The sequence below is a fragment of the Notothenia rossii genome (assembly GCF_949606895.1).
Source record: "Notothenia rossii genome assembly, chromosome: 2".
NCBI lineage: Eukaryota > Metazoa > Chordata > Actinopteri > Perciformes > Nototheniidae > Notothenia > Notothenia rossii.
In genome coordinates this window covers 32,469,747-32,496,587 of record NC_136904.1, presented here as the reverse complement: position 1 = coordinate 32,496,587, position 26,841 = coordinate 32,469,747, and the positions used below count along the sequence as shown (strand labels likewise).

At 41.6% G+C, this 26,841-nt stretch overlaps 1 protein-coding gene across 2 annotated transcripts; it reads right to left on the bottom strand.

Annotated features, from left to right (window-relative positions):
• Positions 1-1,404: 1,404 nt before the first annotated feature.
• On the bottom strand, positions 1,405-26,706 carry wdhd1 (WD repeat and HMG-box DNA binding protein 1). 2 transcript variants are annotated; one of them, XM_079665554.1, is made up of 26 exons: positions 26,552-26,706; positions 26,217-26,303; positions 25,663-25,774; positions 25,402-25,553; positions 23,635-23,746; positions 23,313-23,363; positions 23,095-23,190; positions 22,852-22,944; positions 20,381-20,487; positions 20,089-20,236; positions 19,474-19,681; positions 18,630-18,811; positions 18,320-18,504; positions 17,524-17,765; positions 14,480-14,617; positions 14,219-14,375; positions 13,607-13,721; positions 11,279-11,410; positions 10,655-10,887; positions 8,873-8,997; positions 8,721-8,777; positions 7,462-7,493; positions 6,820-6,984; positions 5,947-6,089; positions 5,729-5,864; positions 1,405-1,810 (listed from the first exon to the last, which is right to left on the bottom strand). In XM_079665554.1, exons 2-26 carry the CDS (start codon positions 26,291-26,293, stop codon positions 1,625-1,627), a joined length of 3,384 nt encoding a protein of 1,127 aa, XP_079521680.1. In that variant the 5' UTR covers positions 26,294-26,303; positions 26,552-26,706; the 3' UTR covers positions 1,405-1,624. The 2 variants fall into 2 exon arrangements, with proteins under 2 accessions (XP_079521680.1, XP_079521679.1); XM_079665553.1 differs by having other exon boundaries at positions 19,474-19,684; positions 26,552-26,705.
• Positions 26,707-26,841: the final 135 nt, after the last annotated feature.

Below are 26,841 nucleotides of genomic sequence, written 5' to 3'. Positions count from 1 at the left end.
TCATTACAGAATCATTGTTTTGGGTACAACTGGCTAAAACTTAAGCATTCTAGTACAACAGTCTTGCAATTAAAGAAAAATAAGTAATATTAATAGTAGATAACTAACATTATTCATATAGAACCTTTCCAAAACAATGTGTACAACAAGCTTTACAGGGGGTTAACAACAAACCCAATAATTAATGTATTAGAAAAACTATAACAAAAGCACTTTCCATAAAATGATTAAATAAAGCAATACAATATAAAGAGTGGAAATTGTGAATACAATTCAGATTAATTACAAAACAAAATGCTGGTAAAATAGATTACAGGAAGACTAGACTATATAAGTGTCTTATAAGGAGTGTTAAATAATTAGATGGACAGATATTGCAAAATATGTTGGCAAACGCTCGTTCACCTTTGTGTCTGGATCCAGGACTCAGAAAGAAAGCAGGATTTAAAGACCTCAGGGCCCTGACGGCACACAAGGAGTGAACATATCTGAAATATAGTTTCGGGGCAACCATTCTGAGCTTTTTAAGTGATGTGTGTAGATTTAGATATGGGGTGGAGTAAAAAGCACAATTACGCCTTCCAAAAGGCTGACAATGAAATGTCAGTTTTAAAACTCAGTCCTGATTATTATTGCGACCTGCTAGCTGACTGCTTCTGCAGCAGTAGGAAGAAAAAGGAAAATCCAACAAAAAAGTTACATAAAGATAAGAACAAACTCTTTAAATACTACAAAGGCACGAAAGCAGTAATAAAAAACAAAAAAGCAGAACAAAGTTACCGTAAGGATATAAAATAAGGAGTTGTTTCGTCTGTTTAACATCAAGAAGTTGCATGTCATACAGGCTTCTGCGTGGTGCTCCGCCTCGCCCCGTTCTGGATGAATACCATGAGAGATTGGCAATGTTTCAAAACAGATGGTGCCATGGGACTGCCTCTGTGTATTTGCTTGTATTGTTTATCCTTGGTTTTAAATTTGACTTTAACTATATTTATTTGTTCTTTTCTTTTCACTATCTCTGTAAAGCGACTTTGAGCACCTGTAAAAGCGCTAACAAAATAAATCTATTATTATTATTATTATTATTATCCTGTTCTATTTGTACAAGATGAAATAACCCTGAGCTTCAGACATCACGTTGGTCTCCTGCAAGCAAATTACTTTGTTAAATAGGAATTTTCTTTACATTAGTGACCTGTTTTTTTTTTTTTGGTTATATATTTGCATCTTCAGGAGGAACAAACGGGCTGAGAGCCACAGACAGAAGGGAAGTCGGAATGTAGTCATTGTTGAATATAACACCAGACATATCCTTGAAAGAGCCCATCAAATATGATCTCCCCTTATTTCCCTTCTTTGTGAATGAATTCAATGCCACACAAAAAACTGGATGGAGACTAAAAATGTGAACTAACAAACATTTCCATTTATTCAATTTGTAAAATACAGTTTATAAGGGTTTATAGAAGTGTTGTAAATGTAAAATCAAAACAAAGGATTCCCCATTATTAATGAATGTGTGTTCTGATAAGTGCCGCAAATAACAGACGCAATGTCTAACGCAGCAAACAGATTTCTTACATACGTTTGCACTAAAACCAAGACAAGAATACAATACAAATATTTAGTTTTTGTTAAAAGCAAATGCCGAAAGCTTGGAGGATGGATCTAGAGATTTTTTCTTCTTGGCACTATTTTCATCTGCTTCTGCCTGTCCTTTCTCAGTCTCTGCACCCTCTGCTCCTCCTTCGGCCCTCTTCCGCTTCTTCAGATCTGCTGCGTCTCCAGTTTTTGCTCTTTCCGTCCAGGACTGAATCAAATAGGAAAAATAAAAGAACATGAAACGCCTGTTGATTACGGAACAGGACAAAATCATACAGTTCTTCCATTTCAATTGAGGCTCCAAACACCTACATCAAATGACCACACACTTTGAAATTGCATCCTGTCATGTATAATCACTACTGACAGGCTGCTGCCTCTTTTACCTCCTCGTGCTTCCCCCCCCCCCCGAGACAAAAGGAAGCGCTTGCCTGGACGTAATGGAGCCCGGATGAATCATCGGGCCTGGTGAGTGGTCACACACACACACACACACACACACACACACACACACACACACACACACACACACACACACACACACACACACACACACACACACACACACACACACACACACACACACACACACACACACACACACACACACACACACACACACACACACACACACACACACACACACACACACACACACACACACACACACACACACACACACACACACACACACACACACACACACACACACACACACACACACACACACACACACACACACACACACACCAGCACTGCCCATTAGCCCTATGCTTATTCAAACAAGCCTCAAAACATAAAACACCACCGATAGAGAACTGGTAGACGCTACGAACAGTGACGTCGTGCTATTCAATTGTTATTTGATTGAATTCGGACAGAATAATGACATTAGGAAACACACAGAGCCCCAGGGTCGTTAATGAGGTTTCAGCTTCCTGCAGGGTCATGAAACAGATTTTTCTTTTTAAATATCCAAACTGAAAAGTCAAAGCCTTCACTGTATCTACGTTTAATTTGAATGAAAAAGACAACTTGCAACAGGCTGCGTTTGTGTGGGAGAGATGCTACAGGTGGTGGTTAGAAGAGAACAACAAATACATTCAGGGAGTCCAGTTTGAAGGGTCAGATGTCAGTTATTGGGCGATGGCCAGAACATTAGTCAACAGTTTGGATATTGGTTAATAGTTTGGGTCATTTATCAAAGCACTGTCCCCTTGTTCTGGCTCCTCAAATGTGAGGCATTGCTGTGGAGTTTTTGACCATAGAAGGCACTGTGGAGTTATCATAAATATGTACTTTGAACAATTGTGCGTGACAATAGTCCTGTGAATGGTTTACCGCTACTGCACTGAGCAACAGTCGCGATTGCTAACGTGCAAAGAAGAAGGCTTTGAGATAGCAAACAAAGCAAGATTTAAAATATTTCAGCCATTGCGAATGTGTAATAATTAGGGCTGTCAGTCGATTCAAATATTGAATCGCAGGATGTCCATAGTTAATCGCACATTTTGTATCTGTTCTAAATTTACCATAGAGGAATACTTTTCAAGTTTTTAATACTCTTATCAACATATGAGTGGACAAATATGCTTTATGAAGATGTTTGTTTAATGACAAATATTCTCATGAATATTTTCAATACAACAACCTGAACCTACCTACCTACCTACTCTCTCTCACACTCTCTCACACTCTCTCCCAACCCTGTGTACTTATTTGCACTGAGCCAGTTGATCAAACAGACAAGCCTGTTTACAGTTGTCGGCAAAATGCCACTCTTCTGTCTTCATAACAGTCAAAGCAAGAGACTGAAGTTCAGTCTCAGGGTCAAAATAATGCGCTGTGATGTGCAGTCGACACGTTGGATGTGATCCAAATGATCTAACGCAGCCCCTCGTCCTCCACAATGTTAAGCTGTAGCCACCCATTTAGCTATCGCTGTTGTTGTCCAGGCGTCTCCCCGGCAAACTTTCAAGCGTGGTCTGCCGCAAGCGAGCGGCAGGAGCAGGGCTGTCAGCATCAGCTGTGTGCTTGGTTTGCTGTTTAAAAAAACACCTTTTTTTGTATCCATAGCTCTTGCTGGAATCTGCCACCATCCAACTAACAACAACAACATCAAGCCTGTGGGCTCTGAAACTACGGGGGGGGGGGCCGAGGACAAATACACATACGTTAATCGCACGTTAAAATAATTAGTGGCGTTAAAAAAAAAAATGGGGTTAACGCGTTATTAATGCGTTGACTTGACAGCCCTAATTATAATGAAGAAAAGACACCTTTGAAAGACCTCACGTATACAGTGTTGAAAAACACTTAACATCATTGTAAATCTCGTTTTAGCCGCCAACCTGGTTGTACATTTCTTAAACATTAAATATCTCAAGAGTGTATTATACCTTTATAGAACAAGTACCATGCATACAATTACATTCATAACAAAAAGAGGAGAAGTTATACACCAGATTATAGATAAAGCTAATCTCCATCGGCAAGAGAATTATGTAAAAGTAAATGGCCCTAATATTCATAAACTTTCTTTGTTTAACATGTCAAATGTATTGTATTGGGAAAATATATATACAACATATATATTTGTTGTAAATGTAAAAGAATAGAGGCCGACAAAAAGACTAAAATGCTGTTAAAATGTATTAAAAAACAAACGCTTTTTCTTCAAATCCCTTATTACACTTAGATTTGTAGTTAATTGGAACTATTTGGTGTTCGGATGCAGAACCGTCTCTGAATTGAAAACAGGAATTGCCTTTTGAAAAACGGAATCATCACGTATTTCTGCTGCAGATTAACCGGCTCACTGTCTCTCTCACAGTATTATCATAAGATCAATGCTTTGTGCCCTCACTGCCCAAACACACTCGACAGGGTTCCCAGGCAACAGGCGTCACTCCCCTCCCCCGCAGGTCCTCATCCACTTCCTCTTTTTTTTCTATGTGTGGAGTATGGCGCTGCTGAGAGTTGTGATGTATGCAGGGTCAGGACCAGGCACCATACAAGCCCACACTGATGCCTATTAACACTGTGTATGAAAGCTGAGGTGTGTCACCTTATTACACACATATTGACTGACCACAGCAGAAATCATAAATCACTAGTAAAACATGAAATGACGGAGGGGGCTGAAGCTACTCCTTACATGAGGTAGAATAAGAATAGTGTATTGTAGCAATGTTTAAACTCTAGAAAGGGATTTCCCCCTTTCTACAGGCATATTAAAGGTGCAGAGCCCCAGTGTTTGTGGAAGAACAGAGGCTTTCAAAAGTATAGCGGGATTTTTTGTATAATTCTTTGCTTTTTAAAATTCCAGTCAACAGCATCAGAACTGAAGCAAACAACATCACAGAAGCGCAATTTTCATTAAAGGGAAGTGACGATTAGGCAAACAGTTGAGTTCATTCATCAAGTCATTTTATGCTCCCTAGGACACCTTCATGTAATTAATTCATGGTTCACATTATAAGGAGCAATTGTCATATTATGCTAGGAAGTATTACAAATAAATATGATATCATTAATATACATTTATATATAGTAAATCATTTTACATTATACTTTAATACTTTGGGCAGTGGGATCCTAATAAAAAAAAATCCTTGGCGTGTCATCCAAAGGTTTAGAAACCCGTTTGCACACAAATACGTGGCTGGAAATCTGTCTCTCTTTATATATTGTAGTTTTTATTTATATTTATAAAAAAAAACATAATCCGGCAAAAAGTCATTTAAAATGTTGATAGTAACTAATTGATAGTTTCATTGGTCAATTCTCTCTACACGGCATACTACACCATATCTACACTATTTGTTTGTAACATCAGATTTTAAGAACCACTTTTGTAAATAATTTGAGTTTGAGTTGTACAGAACCTGCAGAAAATGTCCCCCTTTGATGGCTGACATTTTAAAGAAATAAATGCAGATTACATTTTAGGGTGACCAAATTGCGATTCCCTCAAAACTATTCCAATATTACTCCATAGATCTAAGATCATTTTGCTTGAATTTGTAAATGTCTGGCTTTATTACAATTTTTCCAGGACTCCATCTCTTATGTGACCCTCCCCTCTTATTGGGACCCTCCCCTCTGACCCCCAAGTGTCCCTCACCAGTCTGTCCTCGGCTGACAGCGTCCTGAAGCGTCCCATGGCCTCTTTGATGACGTCCGTCTCCTCCAGGTCGGGGTTATCAGCCGTGATGCTCTTCCTGTTCTCCTCCAGCCAGAACTGGAAGCCCGTCTTTGGCCTGAAAAACAGAAAGCCAGTCAACAAAACTCCGTGTACCTTTAACTTTGGGTCCTGTAATGTCAGGAGGTCAGATATTTCACCTCTTGTTCTCCGTGTTATCGGCAGGAGAGGCTGGAGGAGGGGCTTCTGGTTGTTTCTGCGTATCAGCAGCAGGCTGTGTGTTCTGCTGAGTTTTCTTATTGGACGCCTTGGTGCCGCTCATCTGAAGCAGAGTGGATTGGGTCTGCAGAGGAAAGAGGAAGATTATGAGCAGAGAACCTTAATGGGTCAATATCTCCGGCTCTGAACTCAAGCACAGTTGAATTATTTTCCAATGTTATCAATTTAAATTGGATGCATTTGATATTTATTATTATTATCTTGTGGTGATATACCTCGTCTTTTTTGTCTCGTCACTAATAAATGACATTTCATATCTACACAGACGCTATTTTGTAAGTGTTTCTAAACAGTTGAGAGCAGTAATTATAATAAATAACAATAAACTTCATTTATACAGCATTTTTACAAACACATTTAAGAAGTGCTCAACATGGTCGAAATAGGAACAAAACAATGTCAGGAGTGCCATGAAATAAAATCTGACAATTAGAACAAAACAAACTAGAGAATGAAATTCCTGAAGAAATTGCATTGTTAATGCTGTATGATAGTTATGCAAGTGTGCAATGATTCCCCCCCCATGAGACAAATGCTTCATAATATTAGCACGTTTGAAGAGTTTCACCATATTGGGGAACATTTTGATTTTGTTGAATATTTCTGGAATTATGAAAGTTATGAATGTCAGGAGTGATAACCATGGTGTCCTAATTGAGCTGAACCTTTTGAGTTAGTGGGTGGGTATATAGTGTGAATACTGTGAAACATTCAAATAAAAATGCCCAGATGTAATTTAAAAAAGGTAATTACATGAACAAGATGATCCATGTTGGAAAGTTAGATAACGATACCTTTGTTTTGGGCCTGGGGGCCAGCGGTTTGAGGACAGTGTTTTTGTTTTGTTTCCCCGCAGGTCCGCTGAGTGGGAAGGACTTCCTGCTGGTCGTCATGTTGTCCAGGATGTTGGTCACTCGAGGCTGGCCGGACGCAGACGAGGGTTTCCCTGAGCCCAGGACCTGCACACACATCCCATGAAACCCTGCATCATTCTCACTCCTTCTGCATTCTTACTTCTAGATAACTCCCATATTGCCAGTCTCTTTTCTTATCCCCGGAATTCACAAATCATCGGTAGGTAGTAACGCCTTTGGAATCATCTTCCCTTTCAGATCCGAGAGGCTAATTCGGTTGATTCCTTCAAAAAGCAAACTCAAAACATATGTCTTCGTACCTGACTTCCTTGTCACCTAGTTCCCATCTTCATAAGCATCACTTCTGTCTGGTTTTACACAAACATGCTTTTATCATACGGCACTACTTATGTTGTTGTTCATAATGTTTTTATCATTTTTGTGCTATGATATTTTTATTTTGTCTTTGTTTGCTTTGGACAGCCCTTTGAGGCATTGTTGGTGATTTGGGACTATAATGCATTTTGATTTGATGATTTAAGAAATAAACTGTGCTGCTGTGAAAGCGTTTGTGATTCTTACCTTAAAGGGATTTGCACGTCCTCCTTTAGTAACTGCAAATAAAAATACCGCAGGACTTTTACTCAGATGTCTATATTATTGGAACAGTATAATACAATGTCTGATCACAGTATTTTAGGGGTGTAACGGTTCACAGAAGTCACGGTTCGGTTCATACCTCGGTTTGGAAGTCACGGTTCGGTACGGGTTCGGTACAACAAGGAAAAGCAAAAAAAAGTCCCAAATGCATCATTTGTTTTTGCTGTTATTTATTTTTAACAGTAGTGCAAGTTTTGGTATGAAAATAAGGAACTCTAACATTTGGAATCATTAACTGTATTACACAGTTAAAAACAAACCACAAACAGTAACGCACACACTCAGATGGCCATATTGTTTATAATGGCTGATGTCAAACAAAAAGGTTAAATAAGCTGTACAACTAAAAAGAATGTCTTGAAAATATTTAAATAAATAATAAGAAAGTGTTTCAATCACAATCAATAAAAGGCAATACAGAACTGAACTGTATAACATCTCCTGATTTCATATAAAATAAATACAATGAAATAATATAAAACAAAATGAAATCTGTACTTTTAGGAGCAATGTCTAACATGTGTAATTAACTTGTGAGTGTGTGAGGCCATTATCCCTAAATAAAGGTACTCAAGCTTTACTCTATTTTCAAGTTTTTCTTCAAAAAGATGAGTTTGTCTACGTTGTCAGTCGTGAGGGCAGATCTGTTAGCGGTAACCATGTCATCTGCCGTCGAGATAACCCTCTCGCTGGGGACTGAGACTGACTCGGATGTGATTGAGCATGTTTGAAGTGTTACCACTAGCATACCGCACCGCTGTCGAACAACGCCGACACACCGTCCTCGTCCGATCCACAACTCGCACCCCATCATTGTTGTAGTCCACAGGGAACCCGAAATGTTCCCACACACCTGATTTAAAAGAAGCAGGTGGGTCTTCTAGCTCCTGTGTGTTGTGTGAACTCGCCATAGCTACTAACTTTTCTTCTTCATGTATTGTGTTCGTTTTGTTGTGTTTTGTTCTTCATTTGTTATTTATGGCGGCTGGCTTTTAGGCGCAATACCGCCCCCTGGACTATATATAGTGTATACTGCCCTGAGTGACAGACTTTTTTCCCACTCGTAAAAAAAGGCGTATTCGCCGTGTGACTGCATGTGCCGTGACGTCCGAACCGTGACGGTACGGGGCGAATACCGTTACACCCCTACAGTATTTGCATTGTTAGTAATGTTTACTCACTTGGCGTCAGATTGGTCTTCACAGGTGAAACTGCTTCTTTAGCAAACAGATTGACACCTGCAGTACCGGATACAATCATTAGACACTTATCATTGGCATGTTTTGATGGGAAAAATGTTTTGCATAGAGTTAAAGGAGGAAGTGAAACTGACGTTTTTTTGTCTCCGATGGCTCGTCCGTCTCCATCTCCCGTCCTTCCTCTTCCTCCCTCTGCTCTTCCTCTTCCTGATAACGTCGGCTGCTTTGCCGTCCTTGTGCAGCCTCACTCTGGCCAGACCTGTCCGAATAATAAACCCGTTAATCACACCGTCTTCCCCTCTCGTGGTGCACAGATTGTTGGCCCCCTTAATCCTTTGCAATTGAATGTTTGTTGACACAAAGACCACTACGTTACTTTTCTAAGGTAACATTAAGCTGTCTTTGGCTCTTTTCCTTAAATGTCCCCTCGGTGGGACTAATAAAGGTATTCTTATATATTATCCTTTTCTCTCATACATGTTTCAGAAAATATGTACCCATTGAAAAGACTACTACTGCAGCTTCTTAATCTAACACGCCATATTTTTCACAAGCTACTCCATCCAAATGCTGGATGTCCCGGAAATGTAGCTACATTCTATATATTATATTTATATTTTCATTATTCATATAATATAGACGAAAGCTTTGCATGAATAATACAACTATAGGAACACTCTCTGATGAACAGCGGGGTTACAGAGTGAGTTTCTTCCCTTACAAATGCTCTTTAGAACTAGGGCTGCAACGATTAGTCGACATAATCGACGACGTCGATCATAAAAATTCGTCGACGCGGAATTTTAGTGTCGACGCGTCGTATAAAAACGATCAGAGAGCCGGTAACGTTAATTCAAAACTGCGCAAATGTTCATTTGTAACTGCAATGCACTACAGGAAGTGCTGGGGGCAGTATACTCTCCATTGTCTGCCATGACTGCATTCTGTACTAACAACAAAGAAGAAAGAATACGAACGATGGCGGAAAGGAGAGAGAATGAGGGTGATGAAGAGCTCAAAAAAGCGAGACCGAGAGTTTCGAAAGTGTGGGAGTATTTCACAGACGACAAGCCAAAGAAGTCAGTGAAATGCAGAATTTGTAAAGGGGAATTGGCATTCCACGGCAGCACTACAGTGATGCACGAGCATTTAAAACGCAAGCACCCTGGAACCGTGAGGACTGCTACTTTGGATCATGGGTAAGTTTGAGCAAGTTAGCCATAGTCATGTTTACGTTAGCTTACATGTTGGAAAACAGAACGTCTCATGGTTAATGCTTGCTAAGCAAACGCTATTTCAGTTATGTTGAGGCTGCGTGTCCACCAACGAGCTGCTAAACAGCGCCAAGCTTACAGCGTAGTAGAGCACAATAGAGCTTTATCGACGCTGTAATTAATTCCAAACTTAAAATAATAATTAACAAGGGTCTGCGAAATGACAAGAATAAAATGCGATTGAATTTGTATTATTTATTTTGTTTTCATTATGATTTTTTTGTATTTATGTTATTCAAATACATTTGATTAAACAAGTTCAAAGTTCAAATTCAAATGTTTCATGAGTCATTATTTTAATTTTCTATGGGATCATGTTATGTTAAGGCAGAGGGACTGGACAACAGGGTGACATTCACAGGTGTGCAGACTTGAGGTAAAACATGCACTGGAGCCCGGAAAAGGAGCCGTGCCCACAGGAAGCAGAGATGGAGGGTGTGACAGAAATAATCGTTAGATTAGTCGACTAATCGAAAAAATAATCGACCGATTAGTCGACTACCAAAATAATCGTTAGTTGCAGCCCTATTTAGAACCTTGTAAGAGTTTATTGCAAGTCCAGCAAATACAGGTGAGTCTGTTGTAAAACATGAATTCAACACTAATTTACAGTCAAACGGGATAAAAGCATTTTGGCATTACCCAGAGGGCCGTCTGACGCTCGAGTAGTTTTCCTCTTCTTCTTCTTCTTCTTCTTCTTCTGGCTCTACTTCTTGGATCTGGTTGGATTTCTCCAGTGCGATCTCACTGAGCCGCTGGGCGAGGGCCATGCGTCTGGACCGGGACGCGTATCGAATGGCCAGAGTCACCACTTTCTGAGTCATGAGCTCCGCCAGCTCCACGCAGCGGAACTCCCGCTCCAGCTTACAGGACAGCTGGAAGAAAACATGGAGGATGAACAGCAGCTACAGACAACCAGGCACACCTCTAGCATCAGTGAGTATGTGTTACAGCTGTATGTATTCCCTTTGGTTCCTCTACCCAGGTGTGCTGCATTGCTGCAACGAGGTTCAGACGAGGTGCACCTGGAGAGGAAGTGCTTAAAAGCTCCAGTGCAGCAGCAGAAGAGAGAGGCCTCAGTGTGGGGACTGCTGTGGTTCATTTGACGTGTTGATTATAATACATCCTATGGATTTGATGATTTTAAAGGTGTCTTTTGTGTTCTATTTGGGTCAGCGGTGGAATTGTGTTACCCCCATAGGGCCATTTTAAGGGTGGGGCGTAATAGTATGATATTAAATAGGTAAGTGTGGGTTTCAGACTCACTGCGAACATCTTCATGAGCAGCTCCTGCTGGTCCTTCTGGGACTGACTCTGAGCCTCCTCGTCGATCTCGTAGCCGCTGGACGACAGGAAGCTGAAGTGGTTGCTGAAGAGGAGCGAGCGACAGTACTGCTCCTGGGGGACGGCAGAGGACACAGGCGGTCTATTTAGATCACATTACAGGAGGAATGTATCATGCTGGACTACTGTATAGTATATTACTATATGAGGTTACACCATTAAAACTTAAGAAATATCTCAGGCTAGAAGAGACTTGTAAATCTGTTTATATAAAAAGTCTAGAGCTCTGTCCAATCAGAAGCAAGAAGACAATAAAGCATCACAAACTAGCTGAGATAACTTCCAAAAATGTCAGTCTTAGAGGCGCAGATGATGATTCTTTAAAAAATCTTAACACAAAATTGTGTTTCAGAGAAAGGAGTTCATTAAGTTTACAAAAAAAAGGTTTGATCAAATGTTGTTGGTACAACATTTGTTATTCGAGGTGGTTATTTTAATCTTCCCCATTACCAATACAACAGCTTCATTCAATATCAGGTTCTTCTTTGGGCCGTAGTCTGTATTATTTTAAAAGATTCTCATATACAGGACTGTCTCAGAAAATTAGAATATTGTGATAAAATTCTTTATTTTCTGTAATGCAATTAAAAAAACAAAAATGTCATACATTCTGGATTCATTACAAATCAACTGAAATATTGCAAGCCTTTTATTATTTTAATATTGCTGATTATGGCATACAGTTTAAGAAAACTCAAAAATCCTATCTCAAAAAATTAGAATAGTTCCTCAGACCAAGTAAAAAAAAAAGATTTATAACAGCAAAACACAATCAAACATTTGAAAATGTCCATTAATGCACTCAGTACTTGGTTGGGAATCCTTTTGCACGGATTACTGCATCAATGCGGCGTGGCATGGAGGCAATCAGCCTGTGGCATTGCTGAGGTGTTATGGATGCCCAGGATGCTTCAATAGCGGCCTTTAGCTCATTAGCATTGTTGGGTCTGGTGTCTTTCAGCTTCTTCTTCACAATACCCCACATATTCTCTATGGGGTTCAGGTCAGGGGAATTTGCAGGCCAATCGAGGACAGTAATGCCATGGTCAGTACACCAGTTACTGGTGGTTTTGGCACTGTGGGCAGGTGCCAGATCATGCTGGAAAATGAATTCCTCATCTCCATAGAGCTTTTCAGCAGACGGAAGCATGTAGTGCTCTAAAATCTCTTGGTACACAGCTGCATTTACTCTGGGCTTGATGAAACACAGTGGACCAACACCAGCAGCTGACATGGCTCCCCAAACCATCGCTGACTGTGGGAACTTCACACTGGATTTCAAGCAACTTGGATTTTGCTCCTCTCCAGCCTTTCTCCAGACTCTGGCGCCTTGACTTCCAAATGAAATACAAAACTTGCTTTCGTCTGAAAAGAGGACTTTGGACCACTGTGCAACTGTCCAGTGCTTCTTTTCCTTAGCCCAAGTCAGACGCCTCTTCCGTTGTCTTGAGTTCAGAAGTGGCTTGACCATGGGAATACGGCTATTGTAGCCCATTTCCCGGACACGTCTGTGAACAGTGACTTTTGATACCTGGACTCCAGCTTCAGTCCACTGTCTTTGAAGCTCCCCCAAATTCTGGAAGCGACTCTTCTTCACAATGCTGTTAAGGCTGCGGTCATCTCTCTTGGTTGTGCAGCGTTTCCTGCCACATTTCCCCCTTCCAACAGACTTTTTGTGGATGTGCTTTGAAACTGCACTCTGTGAACAGCTTGCTCTTTGAGAAATTTCTTTTTGTGTCTTACCCTCCTGATGGAGGGTGTCAATGACGGTCCTCTGGACAGCAGTCAGATCAGCAGTCTTCCCCATACTTGTGATTTAGTTTACTGAACCAAGCTGAGTGTTTTTCAAGGCTCAGGAAACCCTTGCAGGTGTTTCGAGTTAATTAGACGATTCAAGTGATTCGTTGAACACCCTACTAGTATACTTTTTCATGATATTCTAATATTTAGAGATAGGATATTTGAGTTTTCTTAAGCTGTATGCCATAATCAGCAATATTAAAATAATAAAAGGCTTGCAATATTTCAGTTGATTTGTAATGAATCCAGAATGTATGACATTTTTGTTTTTTTAATTGCATTACAGAAAATAAAGAACTTTATCACAATATTCTAATTTTCTGAGACAGTCCTGTATATGAGCAAGCTAACAGATTGTAAGTTAGATCAGTGTTACACCTGGCAGTTACTGGGTTTAAATGTCTCCGAGCAGAACTAGTTTGTAGTGTCTGATGTGTTGGGAGTGTTTACCTCCATCTGTCCTTTCTCTGTGGAGGTCTGACACAGAGGCAGCTTGAAGGGCAGGATGGCCACAGCAGGTCGGGGCAGAGTGGGAGGGTACCGGGAGCCTTTACAGGGAATACACCTGACGGGACAAACAGCTGCATTTAGGGGAGACGTCCAAGAAATAATTAACAGGCAAGAACAAATGGATTACATCAGGAAAAAGGACCATGAAATGTAAAATATCACACAAACTTTGTTTGAGCAAACTTCTACAGTTAAACAGAAGATGCACTTTATATTTGTAATTACGCTACAATAATTTGAGCTGAGAATAGAGACTGTTTTAAACTGAGAGCCTCCTGATTGTTGCATCCAGGGGCCAATCAGAAGCTTTATTCATTCAGTTTTTTTCAAGCTTGTTTTTCATACTTCTTTCCCACACGAGTGCTTTTTCAGCAGCCGGATCTCAAATGTTAAACTATCTGTGTTTCGTCTTGTTCAAGGTTAAAGGCTAGGTTATTGTCATTTGTACATAGCTACATTGTAGTTATGATAATGAAAATCTTAGGTCACAGGCTCCTCCAACAGAGTTCTGAGGGGGTTCAGAGACAGTACGTTGGAGAAGAGGACATTCACCTGAGTTGCTGAGGGTTCTCGTGTATTCCCACCACCCAGTAGCTGTCTGATTTGCTTTTGCAGGTTTCTCTGGTGCTGCACACCGGGGTCCATGTGTTGCCCACGGAGCGGTTCAGCATCCGGACTGCCCCCTCTGAATCCACGTAGCATGGTGTGCCTGAAAAATAACCGGGTGGTCATCTTACAAAATCCAAAGATGAGGATGTATTTGGAGAGGTATTTCTAGGAGAGTAAGACAAAATCAATTCTCCACAAACTGACCTTCAGCAGTGAATCCGAGCCAGGACAGGTAGGATCTGTGGGACAGGGGGAGGGGCTCCCCATGGATGAGCTGCCTCTTCCTTCGACCAAACTGCAACAGCTGGACACCCAGAGCTTGTTCCCCATCAAACCCTGGAGCTGAGGGTGTAGAATGAGACACACGTCAAGGCTTGAAGATGACAAAGGGAGCTGCTGTTTGTGAGGGACACGTCAATAATGCCATTATCAAAACAGGGCAGCATTTAAATGTGAACCTTTCCCTACAAATGAAGTAACACCTACATTGTTTTCTGCCATTTTTCAAAGAATGCTGTTATTTGTTTAAATGAGTATTTCTAAATCAACTTGTACACAACAACAACATTTTCAGCAGATGTGATGATCCACACCAACTCCGACAACATGCACCTAAGGGGTTTACGATCACATTTTAAACTACATCTCTAAATATTTCTACAACACTTAAGACTCCAAGTTACACTACAAGCAAGTACATCTATTTTTGGCAAAATAAACAATGTGTATTTCATAAATCCAAACCCCTGTACAGTATATAGACCCTCCAGAAAAACGCGATCCTTTGATCGCAGAATTTACCGCATAATCAGGGTATATGCAGGAATCCTGAAGTCAAATTTAATACCTTTTAAGACCTTTTTTAAGACCCTTTCCATACATTTTAAGACCTCATCGCAACTTTGAGTTCTAACCGGTTACATTGGCGACACACTTTACCTCACATTTACTATATTGATTGTAAGATAGCAAAACTAAACAGAGTGCAGACAGACTACTGAAGCCTCCTCTCCACATGAACTTCAACCTCTCTGTGAGGGTCAGGTTTAATGCAGTATGCTGCTTTGTTGCTTCTGTAGACTCTGTGCTCTTTCATTCCAGTCAAACTCCTCAGAAAACATTAGAAACCAGTATTTGACCAATAAACAAAACAATTGACAAAACTTTGAACTATGAAATATGTTAAACTTTGGTGAGCTTCAGCGGGGTAATGCCATATAGGAGCTCCCTCTCAAATACCCAGGGGTTAAATTGGGCTGGGGCTGTCCGGGGCTAAGCCCTGGCACATAGGACGATGCTCTGACGTCATCACCCTCACACATTTGTCATATGTTTACAAAAAAGGATATATATGTTAAGACTTTTCTCGTTCTTAATATAGACTATATTAGGGTCTATATATGTTGACTTTACTTTAAAATAGCAGATCTCTGTGACCGGATATAGTTTGGCTTAGACCCCGCCCCCAAGAGGACGCATACGGTAAAACGCATACGCAAGCGCAAAAAAACACGCATTCGATTCATTAACGTGTCCGTTCACACTAGACCAGTGGAAATGCTGGAAACGATGTAGTACATATGTCAGGCCTGTAGGTGGCGCTGCTGCCGCCCGAAATACACCAAAAGCAGCGAAGAAGACCCCGGAGCATGGTTGCCATGGTTGCCATGGTTGCCCTTCTGTTTATTCTCCGCGGTGGACGGCGTGTTCTCCTGCTGTATCTCTCAGGCAGCGCCATCTCTCAGGTAGTCCACCAGCAGATGAAAGACACCCACATCTCCGCCTCTTCCAAGGGACGATCTTTTTTCCTCCCCCTCTTCTGACTGCCCGGCAGCAGCAGGAGACGTGGGGAGAGGGAGGCGGGCTATTTCATCGTTATCAGAAAATGATAGGGCTTACACACGGAGCCGTTGGACCTCCAGAGCGTTGCGTATGCCGGTCTACCCACCTTGGGACCCGTTACCGTAGTCGTTTAGTTCCCCCCCCCACACACACACACACACAGAGCGGGGCAAGGCAACGAAACTTAAAATAATAAGCAGCATTTTACGGTGAGCTATGCATGGGGCCGCCTTGGGGTGTTTCCCGACATGTCGTTTCAGTAAATTAAAGGGTGTTTCTTGTTGTCGTTGCTGTGAACCTTCTTAATACCTTGGGAAATGCCGTTTAATACTTTTTAATAGCCTTAATTTTCGCTAAATGTATTTATCAACTTTTAATACTTTTTAAGACCCCGCGGACACCCTGATAATGGCGCAGATTTTGAAAAGGCCACATATTTATCAAAAGGCCGCATAATCCTCGCATTTTTCCACACAAAGTTGAGAAAAAAAAAAGTTAACTCGTCTTGACGTGAAGTAGTGATGATGATGACGTGACGTCATCAGCTCGCGCATCACAGAAGGTAAACAACACCGTTGAGTGAACTTGTGGAACTCACACGAGAGAGAAAACACCAAGATGAAAACATCTGATCCATCTCATTTACCGACGAACATTTCTGCTAAAGCAGTACCCCGATGTCTTGCCCGAAAGTGGGGGGAAACTATTCTGCACTCCGTGCAACTGTGTGTTGGAGCATAAATCTTAGAGAAAGTCGACGGTGACGACCCACTTTGATTCATTCAAACATTCGAAAATGCTTTCTGCTGCTGCGGACAAGAAAGCCAAACAACTCACGCTCACCGAGGCATCAACCTCCAAAACCCTTTCGAGGGCTACAAGAAACGAAGTGAGTAGCCTACAAGATTGAAGCTGGTCAGATAACGAACGAGTAAATGAAAACAGAATGAGGCGGAGAAGTGTGTGTGTGTGTGTGTGTGTGTGAGAGAGAGAGTGTGATTAAAATAGCCCAATTGCTTTTACAATAAATAAACATTGAATGTGTTTAATTGAATAGGAAAGGGGTTTAACGTTAGTGGCAGGTTGTGTGTGAGAGAGAATAAATAAGACGGCCCAATATTTTTTTTTAAATCTATTCTTTTTCGCAACTCCCCGCAATTTCACATAAAAACCCTGCATGTTTAATCGCATAATCAAGGATTTTTTTCACGCATTTTTCTGGAGGGTCTAGTATAACTGAATACCTATCATGTAGCATACTGAACAATTACTTTTGTCAATTGAAACAAAAATGTAATCTTATCAAAATAAATACCTACTCATTCTCTACTTCTATGCCTAGATTCTCATACAACTTTTCATTCATATAAACAAGTGTGTAAATGGAAAAAGTGTGTGCGTCTCACCCCGATGGTAGACTATGAGCAGCTGCTCTCCGTGGGCCACCATGCAGACCACGTTCCCCGGCAGGCTGAAGATCTCCCTCTGCACCCCCCCGATGGAGAAGACTCTGATCATCAGCGCGCTGGTGGCCACGGCCGCCCAGCCCTGCCCCAGACACAGCGCCCGCACGTCCTCGCCCTGCGGCAGGTCCACCATCCACTCCTTGTTGGTGTCCCAGGACGAGAAGTGGAGGCACTGGAGCTTACTGAGGAGAGGGGGAACACAGGTTGGATACAGGCATAGCATCTTGAAAACTATACATCAGTTATTCATAAATAAATTTCAAATACCTAAAATATGATCTCTTATTGTGAGTTGGTAAGTCAATTATTTCCGTTATATAAACCAGTTTTATAATATCCATCCAATACTCTTTAGTGAGCGGCTCAGCCTTACACCAGTTTCTAAATATATATTGCCTTCTTGCTTGCGATTAACAATATCTTCAAATATCTATGATTATTAACAACAGTATAGTTTATACTTCTAATATATACAACTTTGCATTCCTTAGGAATTGATTATTCCAGGATGTCTCCAATTGTAATAAGAGCATTTCCCAACATGTATGTAATTTATGGGTTACCAGAAAAGTGTGATCCACAGATAACCACCAAAATGTTTGGTGTGAACCAGTTTGCCTACTCTTTAAAAAAGCTGTGGGTTACATTTCTACATCCAAGCTTCCTCTATGTGTTTGGCACATGTTGAAGAACTCCTTAGTTGTAGAGTGAAAAACCAGGGTAGAAGGAGGTTTACCTGGCCAGTTCGTCTGTGCCGGGGCAAGCCAGCAGCACGGCCTCCTGGGAAAGATCAGCCATGGTGTGGCCCAGCGTGTTTGTGAGGTGCATGGCGTGGTGCACGGCCGTGTCGTGAAACTCCACGTCGATGGCGTTGTCCTGTTCGTCGTTGTAGTCTCGAACTATTCCCACCGAGTTCCACATCTGAGGAACAGTTTGTGTGTTAACGCACAGGAGACTGCAACTGTTTTCCTTCATATTCCTTCATTTGAGTAAGTTTTAGAGGTCATACAGTAAAAAAAGAAGCATTAAATGACATGTATTCGTACCATGAAGCGGTGTGTGAGGTGTGCAGGGGTGGAGCCCGGCTGAAAGGCCTTCTGGGGGGGCGTCGGCATGGGCCCCTCATAGGCGGGACGCAGGGGCACCAGCGGGGCAGCGGGCACGACGCCACTGCCCGTGTCGTCATCGTCCCCAAATTTTTCCTGACCGAGCTTTAGAGATCCGGTGTCTGGATTAAAAAAAAAAAGGTTTAAATAGGAAACAGAAAGCCACGTCTTCACTTGAACCAGCGCCCAGACTGCTAGTGTACAACCAATCGGTCAAAGAAAAGTAATTTATAACTTGGACAAGGAATTATTAATTTAAGGAATGTATAAAGTAAACAAATGTCTGGTTTCAGCTTCTAAACGTGAGGGATTACAGCTTTTATTGGAAAACAAATAGTTTACATTGTGATGTGATTTCATTTGTTTCAAACTAAAAACACAAATAAATTAACAACCAATAATCAAAAACTGCAGTAAAAAGAAGCTATACCAGGGCGAGAAGTGTAAAGAAAGCAAGAAATCGATTTCAGTCACTTAAGACTTCTCTTCACAATTTGAAAATGTTTACAAATATTAATTTTAGAACACAAAAATCGTTTTCAGTTCAAAACTAGCACAACTAGAGTTTTGTATGCACCGCTCAAAATTAAAGCAATACATATTTAAAACACTAAGTTCACCATGAAGCAAGTTCCCCGCATTAACTTTGAGAGTTGGGCTAAATCGAGTCGGATTTTGTCATTTTGCTTCAGTCCGGTTGTTTTGGGAAGCCTTCACTGTTGTTGTGTTTTTTTTTTTTAATCTTCCTTCGTCTCACATCTGCACCTGATCCTGATCCACTCACCCAGGGAGTTCTCATCATCCAGGATGGCTCTGCTCCTCACCCTGCCGGTCGCAGGCATGAGGAAATCATCATCATCGTCGTCATCGCCCCCGGCGATGGGTTTCTTAACCGGGGAGTTGGTGTCACTCTGCCCTTCATCCATGACTCTGTCGTCATCATCATCGTCAAACAGTGCATCGTAGTCTTTCGCTGGTTTTGTTACCGCTGCCTGCTGAAAGTCCACAGACAGTTATTCAGCATCAACATCACACGGAAATTAAATACAAAAAAAGTTAATATCCGTAGGTTTGAGGAAGTGACATTTTAAAATAAGTGTAATTTATTTAGCTGTGGTGGAGGTCTTACAATTATTAACATCTATAAAAAAAGAAAAGCAGCAACTTCTCACATTTAAGAAGCTAGACTCATCGAATGACCTTAAAATGTTTTTGTTTCCCATTATCTTCTGTCAATCGATCCACTATTTCAGCTCCACTTCAGCAACATTCTTAATTGGTCAAGTTATTAAAATGGTCATTTTATAAACAATATTTATCTATGTAGAGAACTTCCCCTTTCACCGCTGCAGTTCGTATTATTGGAGCTGGCTTTGAGATTTTTGTTTTCTGAGCATACCTTTGAGGCAGTGTTGGTGGAGTTTGAAGTGGAGGTGCGGAGTCCGTCCAGCAGACCCAGGCAGCCCTCGGTGTCGGTGTAGGCGATCTGGCTGCCTGACGGGTGCCAGGCCAACCCGCACACTGTGAAGCCTTTCTCGTGCTTCTGCCTTCGGAGAAACGAGACATCTTGAACTGTAGTGAGTGATGCTGAACGTCTGCCGTCTTCTCAGTGACTGCACCAACCAAGCCTCCTTCTTTCAAGGGTCTCACTTAAACTAACCTCGTATAGAAATTACATTTTGCACACATACCTTTCCACACACAGCTTGCTGCTCACGTCCCACACATTCAGTGAACCCCCCACGCTGCCAGCTGCCAGGAACTGCCCACATGGAGACCAGGCCACCACGTTGACGAGCTGAGGGACAACAGGGAGGAGAATACCTTTTCAGAATAAAGAAAAGGGATGTCTGACCAGGAATCAAGACCTAGTAACTTAAGATAATCCACAGAGCTTGTTGTGAGCGGTTTTACAGTGGGGCAAAAAAGTATTTAGTCAGCCACCAATTGTGCAAGTTCTCCCACTTAAAAAGATGAGAGGCCTGTAATTTTCATCCTAGGTATACCTCAACTATGAGAGACAAAATCAGAAAAAAAATCAATCCAGAAAATCACATGATTTTTAAAGACTTTATTTGCAAATGATGGTGGAAAATAAGTATTTGGTCAATAACAAAAGTTCAACTCAATACTTTGTTATATACCCTTTGTTGGCAATAACAGAGGTCAAACGTTTTCTGTAAGTCTTCACAAGGTTTTCACACACTGTTGCTGGCATTTTGGCCCATTCCTCCATGCAGATCTCCTCTAGAGCAGTGATGTTTTGGGGCTATCGCTGGGCAACACAGACTTTCAACTCCCTCCAAAGATTTTCTATGGGGTTGAAATCTGGAGACTGGCTAGGCAACTCCAGGACCTTGAAATGCTTCTTACGAAGCCACTCCTTTGTTGCCCGGGCGGTGTGTTTGGGATCATTGTCATTCTGAAAGACCCAGCCACGTTTCATCTTCAATGCCCTTGCTGATGGAAGGAGGTTGTCACTCAAAATCTCACGATACATGGCCCCATTCATTCTTTCCTTTACAAGGATCAGTCGTCCTGGTACCTTTGCAGAAAAACAGCCCCAAAGCATGATGTTTCCACCCCCATGTTTCACAGTAGGTATGGTGTTCTTTGGATGCAACTCAGCATTCTTTCTCCTCCAAACACGTCTAGTTGAGTTTTTACCAAAAAGTTCTATTTTGGTTTCATCCGACCATATGACATTCTCCCAATCCTCTTCTGGATCATCTAAATGCTCTCTAGCAAACTTCAGACGGGCCTGGACATGTACTGGCTTAAGCAGGGGGACACGTCTGGCACTGCAGGATTTGAGTCCCTGGCGGCGTAGTGTGTTACTGATGGTAGCCTTTGTTACTTTGGTCCCAGCTCTTTGCAGGTCATTGACTAGGTCCTCCCGTGTGGTTCTGGGACTTTTGTTCACCGTTCTTGTGATCATTTTGACCCCACGGGGTGAGATCTTGCGTGGAGCCCCAGATCGAGGGAGATTATCAGTGCTCTTGTATGTCTTCCATTTTCTAATAATTGCTCCCACAGTTGATTTCTTCACACCAAGCTGCTTACCTATTGCAGATTCAGTCTTCCCAGCCTGGTGCAGGTCTACAATTTTGTTTCTGGTGTCCTTTGACAGCTCTTTGGTTTTGGCCATAGTGGAGTTTGGAGTGTGACTGTTTGAGGTTGTGGACAGGTGTCTTTTATACTGATAACGAGTTCAAACAGGTGCCATTAATACAGTTAACAAGTGGAGGACAGAGGAGGATCTTAAAGAAGAAGTTACAGGTCTGTGAGAGCCAGAAATCTTGTTTAATGTTTGTAGGTGACCAAATACTTATTTTCCACCATCATTTGCAAATAAAATTCTTTAAAAATCAGACAATGTGATTTTCTCATTTTTTTTTCTCATTTTGTCTCTCAAAGTTGAGGTATACCTAGGATGAAAATTACAGGCCTCATCTTTTTAAGTGGGAGAACTTGCACAATTGGTGGCTGACTAAATACTTTTTTGCCCCACTGTATGTAGAAACTGTTTTTTTATACCAAACACCTGTCAACCTTGCCACCACGCAAAGAAGAAACGAGCATCTTTTCATGGACTTAAAGACTTTCAATCATCCGCCTCTTTAAATGATGTAAATCACTTTGTGAATCCCGTTGTTCATATTTACAGAAATGTTGCTAAGCTAAATTAAAGGATCCAAATGTTTGTTCTGTTTAAAATAGGCTGCCACTATATTTTCTAAATTTGAGTTTAAGTTACTTCTGGTCATATTCTGCATGTCACAGAACAAAGTAGACACATGATGTTGGTGTTGCAGTAACCAGAAATGAAAATATCTTAAATGTCATACAAAACATGTAAAGAGCTAGAATGTCCCTAGGATGAATGTAAAAAAATGGCAATTCAGAACAATAAGACAAATTTGAAAGTAAAAAGTCTTCCTCACAGAGCCTTTACATTATGTGCAATGAGTCTATTAAAACAGTGTTTGAGGAGCTTCAGATACAAACACTAGTCATTCAAAGCTATACAATGTAAATAGAGAACAAATCAGACATAAATCTTCCACTCAAGTTATTTATCTGCAGAAAGATAACATTTTGAAAAATAAGTTTGAGGTAAACATGCTTTTTAGCAGTAGCGCACTCTACACCTGGACCTCACCTGAGTCAGCAGATCATCAGACAGAGTGCTCACATGATCCCAGGACCCTCGCTCGTACAGCTGCACCTTCGACTCCACAGGAACCGCCAAAAACTGAACACAAACAGTGGGTTGTTTTAAGTGAAAGATCTGCCTGTTATTGTAATACTATCATATTCAGTGGTTAATTACAGATGTGGGTTGCACTGAGGAAGTGAAAAAGGCAGATATAATGGTGGCCACAGGTCTCAGAGGGTGACTGACCTTGGCCGTGCCGGGCTGCCAGGCCAGCCGACACAGAGACTTTGCGTTGCTGACGTCGTTGGTCTTCTGCAGAAGAGGCCAGCTGATCAGCTGAGACTGAAGGGACACAAAGCAGATCAGCATCTGACACACTGCAACAATCAAGTGCACATCAAAATGAAAAGCTTGTTTATGTTCATGAAAATCTTTCAGATCGAGGTGCTGAAACCCTGACGTACCTGCTCCTTGATGTTCCACACCACCACGTTGCCGTCACAGCTGGCGGACGCCTGACAGAGGGAGCAGATAGAGTTTTACATTTGTTGTGAAAAAGTCAAAACTGTTTGAAAACGATATTATTTATCCAGCCAAAAATGAGGCTGTGCCTTTTAAGTAAAGCTGGACTATCATATGTCATTATTATCAAGGCTTTAAGGGGAATTAGGTTGTGTTGGTATTTATTTCTGTTGATGCTAATTTCAGACCAGGGTCTCAGAATCATTGGCACACTGACAGACCTCAGCGTTGCATTTCTAACATCCGGAGAAAAGGTTTACCCACCAGGAAGTCGTCTTTGGGGTCAAAGGTGACACTGAGGACGGGCGCTTCGTGGCCCCGGAGGGTTTTCTGCTGGCTGCTGTCCGACACCTCCACCACTTTAACCATGAAGTCACTGGAGGAAGACAGATAAATAATTAAGAATAAATATGTGCAAGCAATCTATGCTCACATGTGACTGATTTGAGGGAAAGGGCATATCAGCTGTGAACCAGCGCGAGTGCAAATTGCCAAATCAATAAAGAGAAGCAAAATAATCCTGATTTCCTCCAGCGAGCGACAGAATGCAGATGCCAAATTTGTGTTAACAGCTTCAGATGCCTGAATTTTTCACAATCAATACCCCAAGAGAAATGACCGGTGTGGAAATAGCAGCATCAATAAGGTGCCAGGCTCTGTGCTTTTATTGCCGTGATAAACCTGTTTAGGGCGGATCAATTGTGGTAGCAAACAGACCGTTATCTCCAATCAAGGCTAATCATAAGACAATCCAGAAAGCTGCTGTGTCTGAGAGCTGAAAATATTATTCAGGTGCACTGCTGAGTGTGTACCAGAACAACAACACATAACATAATGAGATCATAGTCTGGTTTTATCATGGTGAGCTGAACACAACAGACACGTTACACACGACAGCTTCTACTGGAGCGGAGAGAGCATGCACATCTTGACAGAAAGTTAAAGTGACATTCGCTCCTCACTAGCTTTGGGATCACAGAAAAATCTCAATATGAACCAATGAGTCAGCTGGACGTCTTCATATCTTAATATTTGTATGTATCTAAAATGCTAAACAAAAATACAAATCTAGGATTATCAAACATAATCTTAAAAGTTCTCAACAGTCGTTTGCGATTGTATTTTGTTGTGTGTTTAAAAGGTAGGGTAGGTAAGAATGGAGAAACCAGCTGGAGTGTGCTAGAATTTGAAAGTACACAGCTGAAAAAAATCTACCCCTCCCTTCAGTCTCCCTGAGACAGAGCCCCTCCCCCAACACACAGGAACACGCACATGACCAATGAGGGCACGAGATAAGTTTGTGCACGAGATGGAAGGCTGTCAGGCAGGTAAGCCATCCAGTTACTTTAGCCGGGCCGGCTAAAATGATTGGTCGTGCTTTTTACAGTACTACGGCTTCCACAGATTAAAATGTTTTATGTATTTGTTTGTAGCCTTTATGTATCCAGGTAAAAATCCCATTGAGATCAACGATCTCTTTTACAAGGGGAGACCTGCCGCCGCACATTGGTTACACATGTAACAGAAATACAACAGAAAACAAAAGGACACATACAACATAATGACAGGGGTACAACTTACAAACCTATTCACAAAGACAGGTACCAGGAGTATCATCCAGCTGTGCTTTAAAATGATGCAGGGGAACCAAAATGCTCATTTTCTAGATGTTCTGCAGAGTGTTCCAAGCTAGAGGAGCTGCGCACATAAAAGCTTTAGTGCCTAAGACAGTCCTAGCACTTGGTACATGTAATAAAAACACATCCTGGGATTTTAGGCAATAGCTACTTGCGACTCTCTGTGATGAAAAGTCAAAGTAAAAAAAAAGGAGAATGTGCTGAACCTACTTTTTGGTCAGGTCATCAGCAAATTAAATGAGTGACCGCAAGCAAGTTATAACAAAACCACAACGTTTTGGTTTCTATGGGTAAAACAAACTAGTGAGCTTTAGAGGTGTTAATGAATGGATAGAGCAAGGTGATGACTCATCTCCTGCTTCTAGCTCTAGTTCTCAGAAGTGATCGTCGGTACCTGGATCCTGCAGCGACCCTGGAGCCGCTGCTGTTGAAGGTGACATGTGTGGCGTTGGTGGTGAACCGGGTCAGGATGCCATCTGGATCTCCATCAGGAAAAGTGTGGATCTGCACCGTGTTGTTGGAGCTCGCTGTCACCAGCTTGTTGTTCTGTGTAAAAGGAAAAAACATATTAATCCTCCAATGACAGCTGATTCTTTAGAAACATATATCTTTAGTAGAAACACATCACTACAGAACCAGAAGACAGATGACCGACCTTGAGTGCGAGAGAGTAAGCCTTTTCCCCGACCGTGATGAACTTTGGATCATCATCATCCAGACCCTCCCATATCCGAACATCTCCATCATTCCCGCAGGTTACAATGAACCTGAGGAAGTATGGTTGGATCAGTTTATGGAAATATTGTGAAGCAGGAACAAAGTTTGAAAGCAGTTTGAGAGCTATTTTAATTGAGTGTGCTACAGTGACTTAGACACACAAAGGTTGAAAGTACTCAGATCTTTTATGCAAGCAAAGCTAGCAATACCACAGTGTAGAGATGTTCTATTACAAGTAAGATTCATGCAATTGCGACTATTATCTTATCCTCACCTAGGCTATAACAATAGATACTAATTGGTTCATTTATTTGTTTGCAGACTTATTCAGAATCCACAAAGCAATTTCAGTTCACACACAACTTATAGCGGTTGAAATAGCAGGAAATGGATGGACTCGAATAAAGAACAGTTTCCTCAAAATCGTAGTTAAGTGCAGTATCGTTACTTTGTGGCAACATGAATATGAAGACCGTTTAACATCAGACTCACTTCCCAGAGTCGTCGAAGCAGACCTCGGTGTGTCCCTCCGAGTGGCCGTAGCGCATTGGCTTCCTCTCACAAGGCATTTTCACAAAGCTACCACGCGGAAGAGCAGAAGAACACAGTAATACATTCATTAAGGTAGGACTAACACTTCAACATTACACCTATGCCCGAGCTGAGCCATGTTGACGTTAACAATACAGCCACTGCAGCTAACTAACGCTGTTTCAAACTCAACGGTCGGAACATTACACGGTGTTTACGGAAATACACGTTTAACTTTGACTCATTTGAAATGTTGTCAAACTATATATGGCAGAAAAAATGTTTTGACAACTTACAACTTCCCCGGTTGACTCTTTTCCTCTGCTCCTAAATCTCCCGCGCTGCGTTAAAAACATGGAACCGAGCGTCACGACTCCCGCCAGCTACGTCATGACGCAGTTGCCTACTGTAAATCCCTCCTACGTCTAAAGCCACCTGCATGGATCTGTCAGTGCAGTTCTCACTACTCTGTCAGGGGTCCTTTCTCAAGTTATCACCTCCTCGACTCCTCTTTCCTTCCTCGACTCCTCGCCCCTCTTGGGAGGTGAGGAAGAGATTCGAGGAGTGATGAGTCGAGGCAACAGGC

Excerpts from the sequence above, each read along its gene's own strand:
- wdhd1 (XM_079665553.1), bottom strand. The coding sequence starts at position 26,293 with ATGCCTTGTGAGAGGAAGCCAATGCGCTACGGCCACTCGGAGGGACAC. Across the intron at positions 23,747-25,401 it reads AGGGTCGCTGCAGGATCCAG|TGACTTCATGGTTAAAGTGG; the intron begins GTACCGACGATC and ends GTCTTCCTCCAG. Across the intron at positions 14,618-17,523 it reads GCTCATAGTCTACCATCGGG|CTCCAGGGTTTGATGGGGAA; the intron begins GTGAGACGCACA and ends CTACACCCTCAG.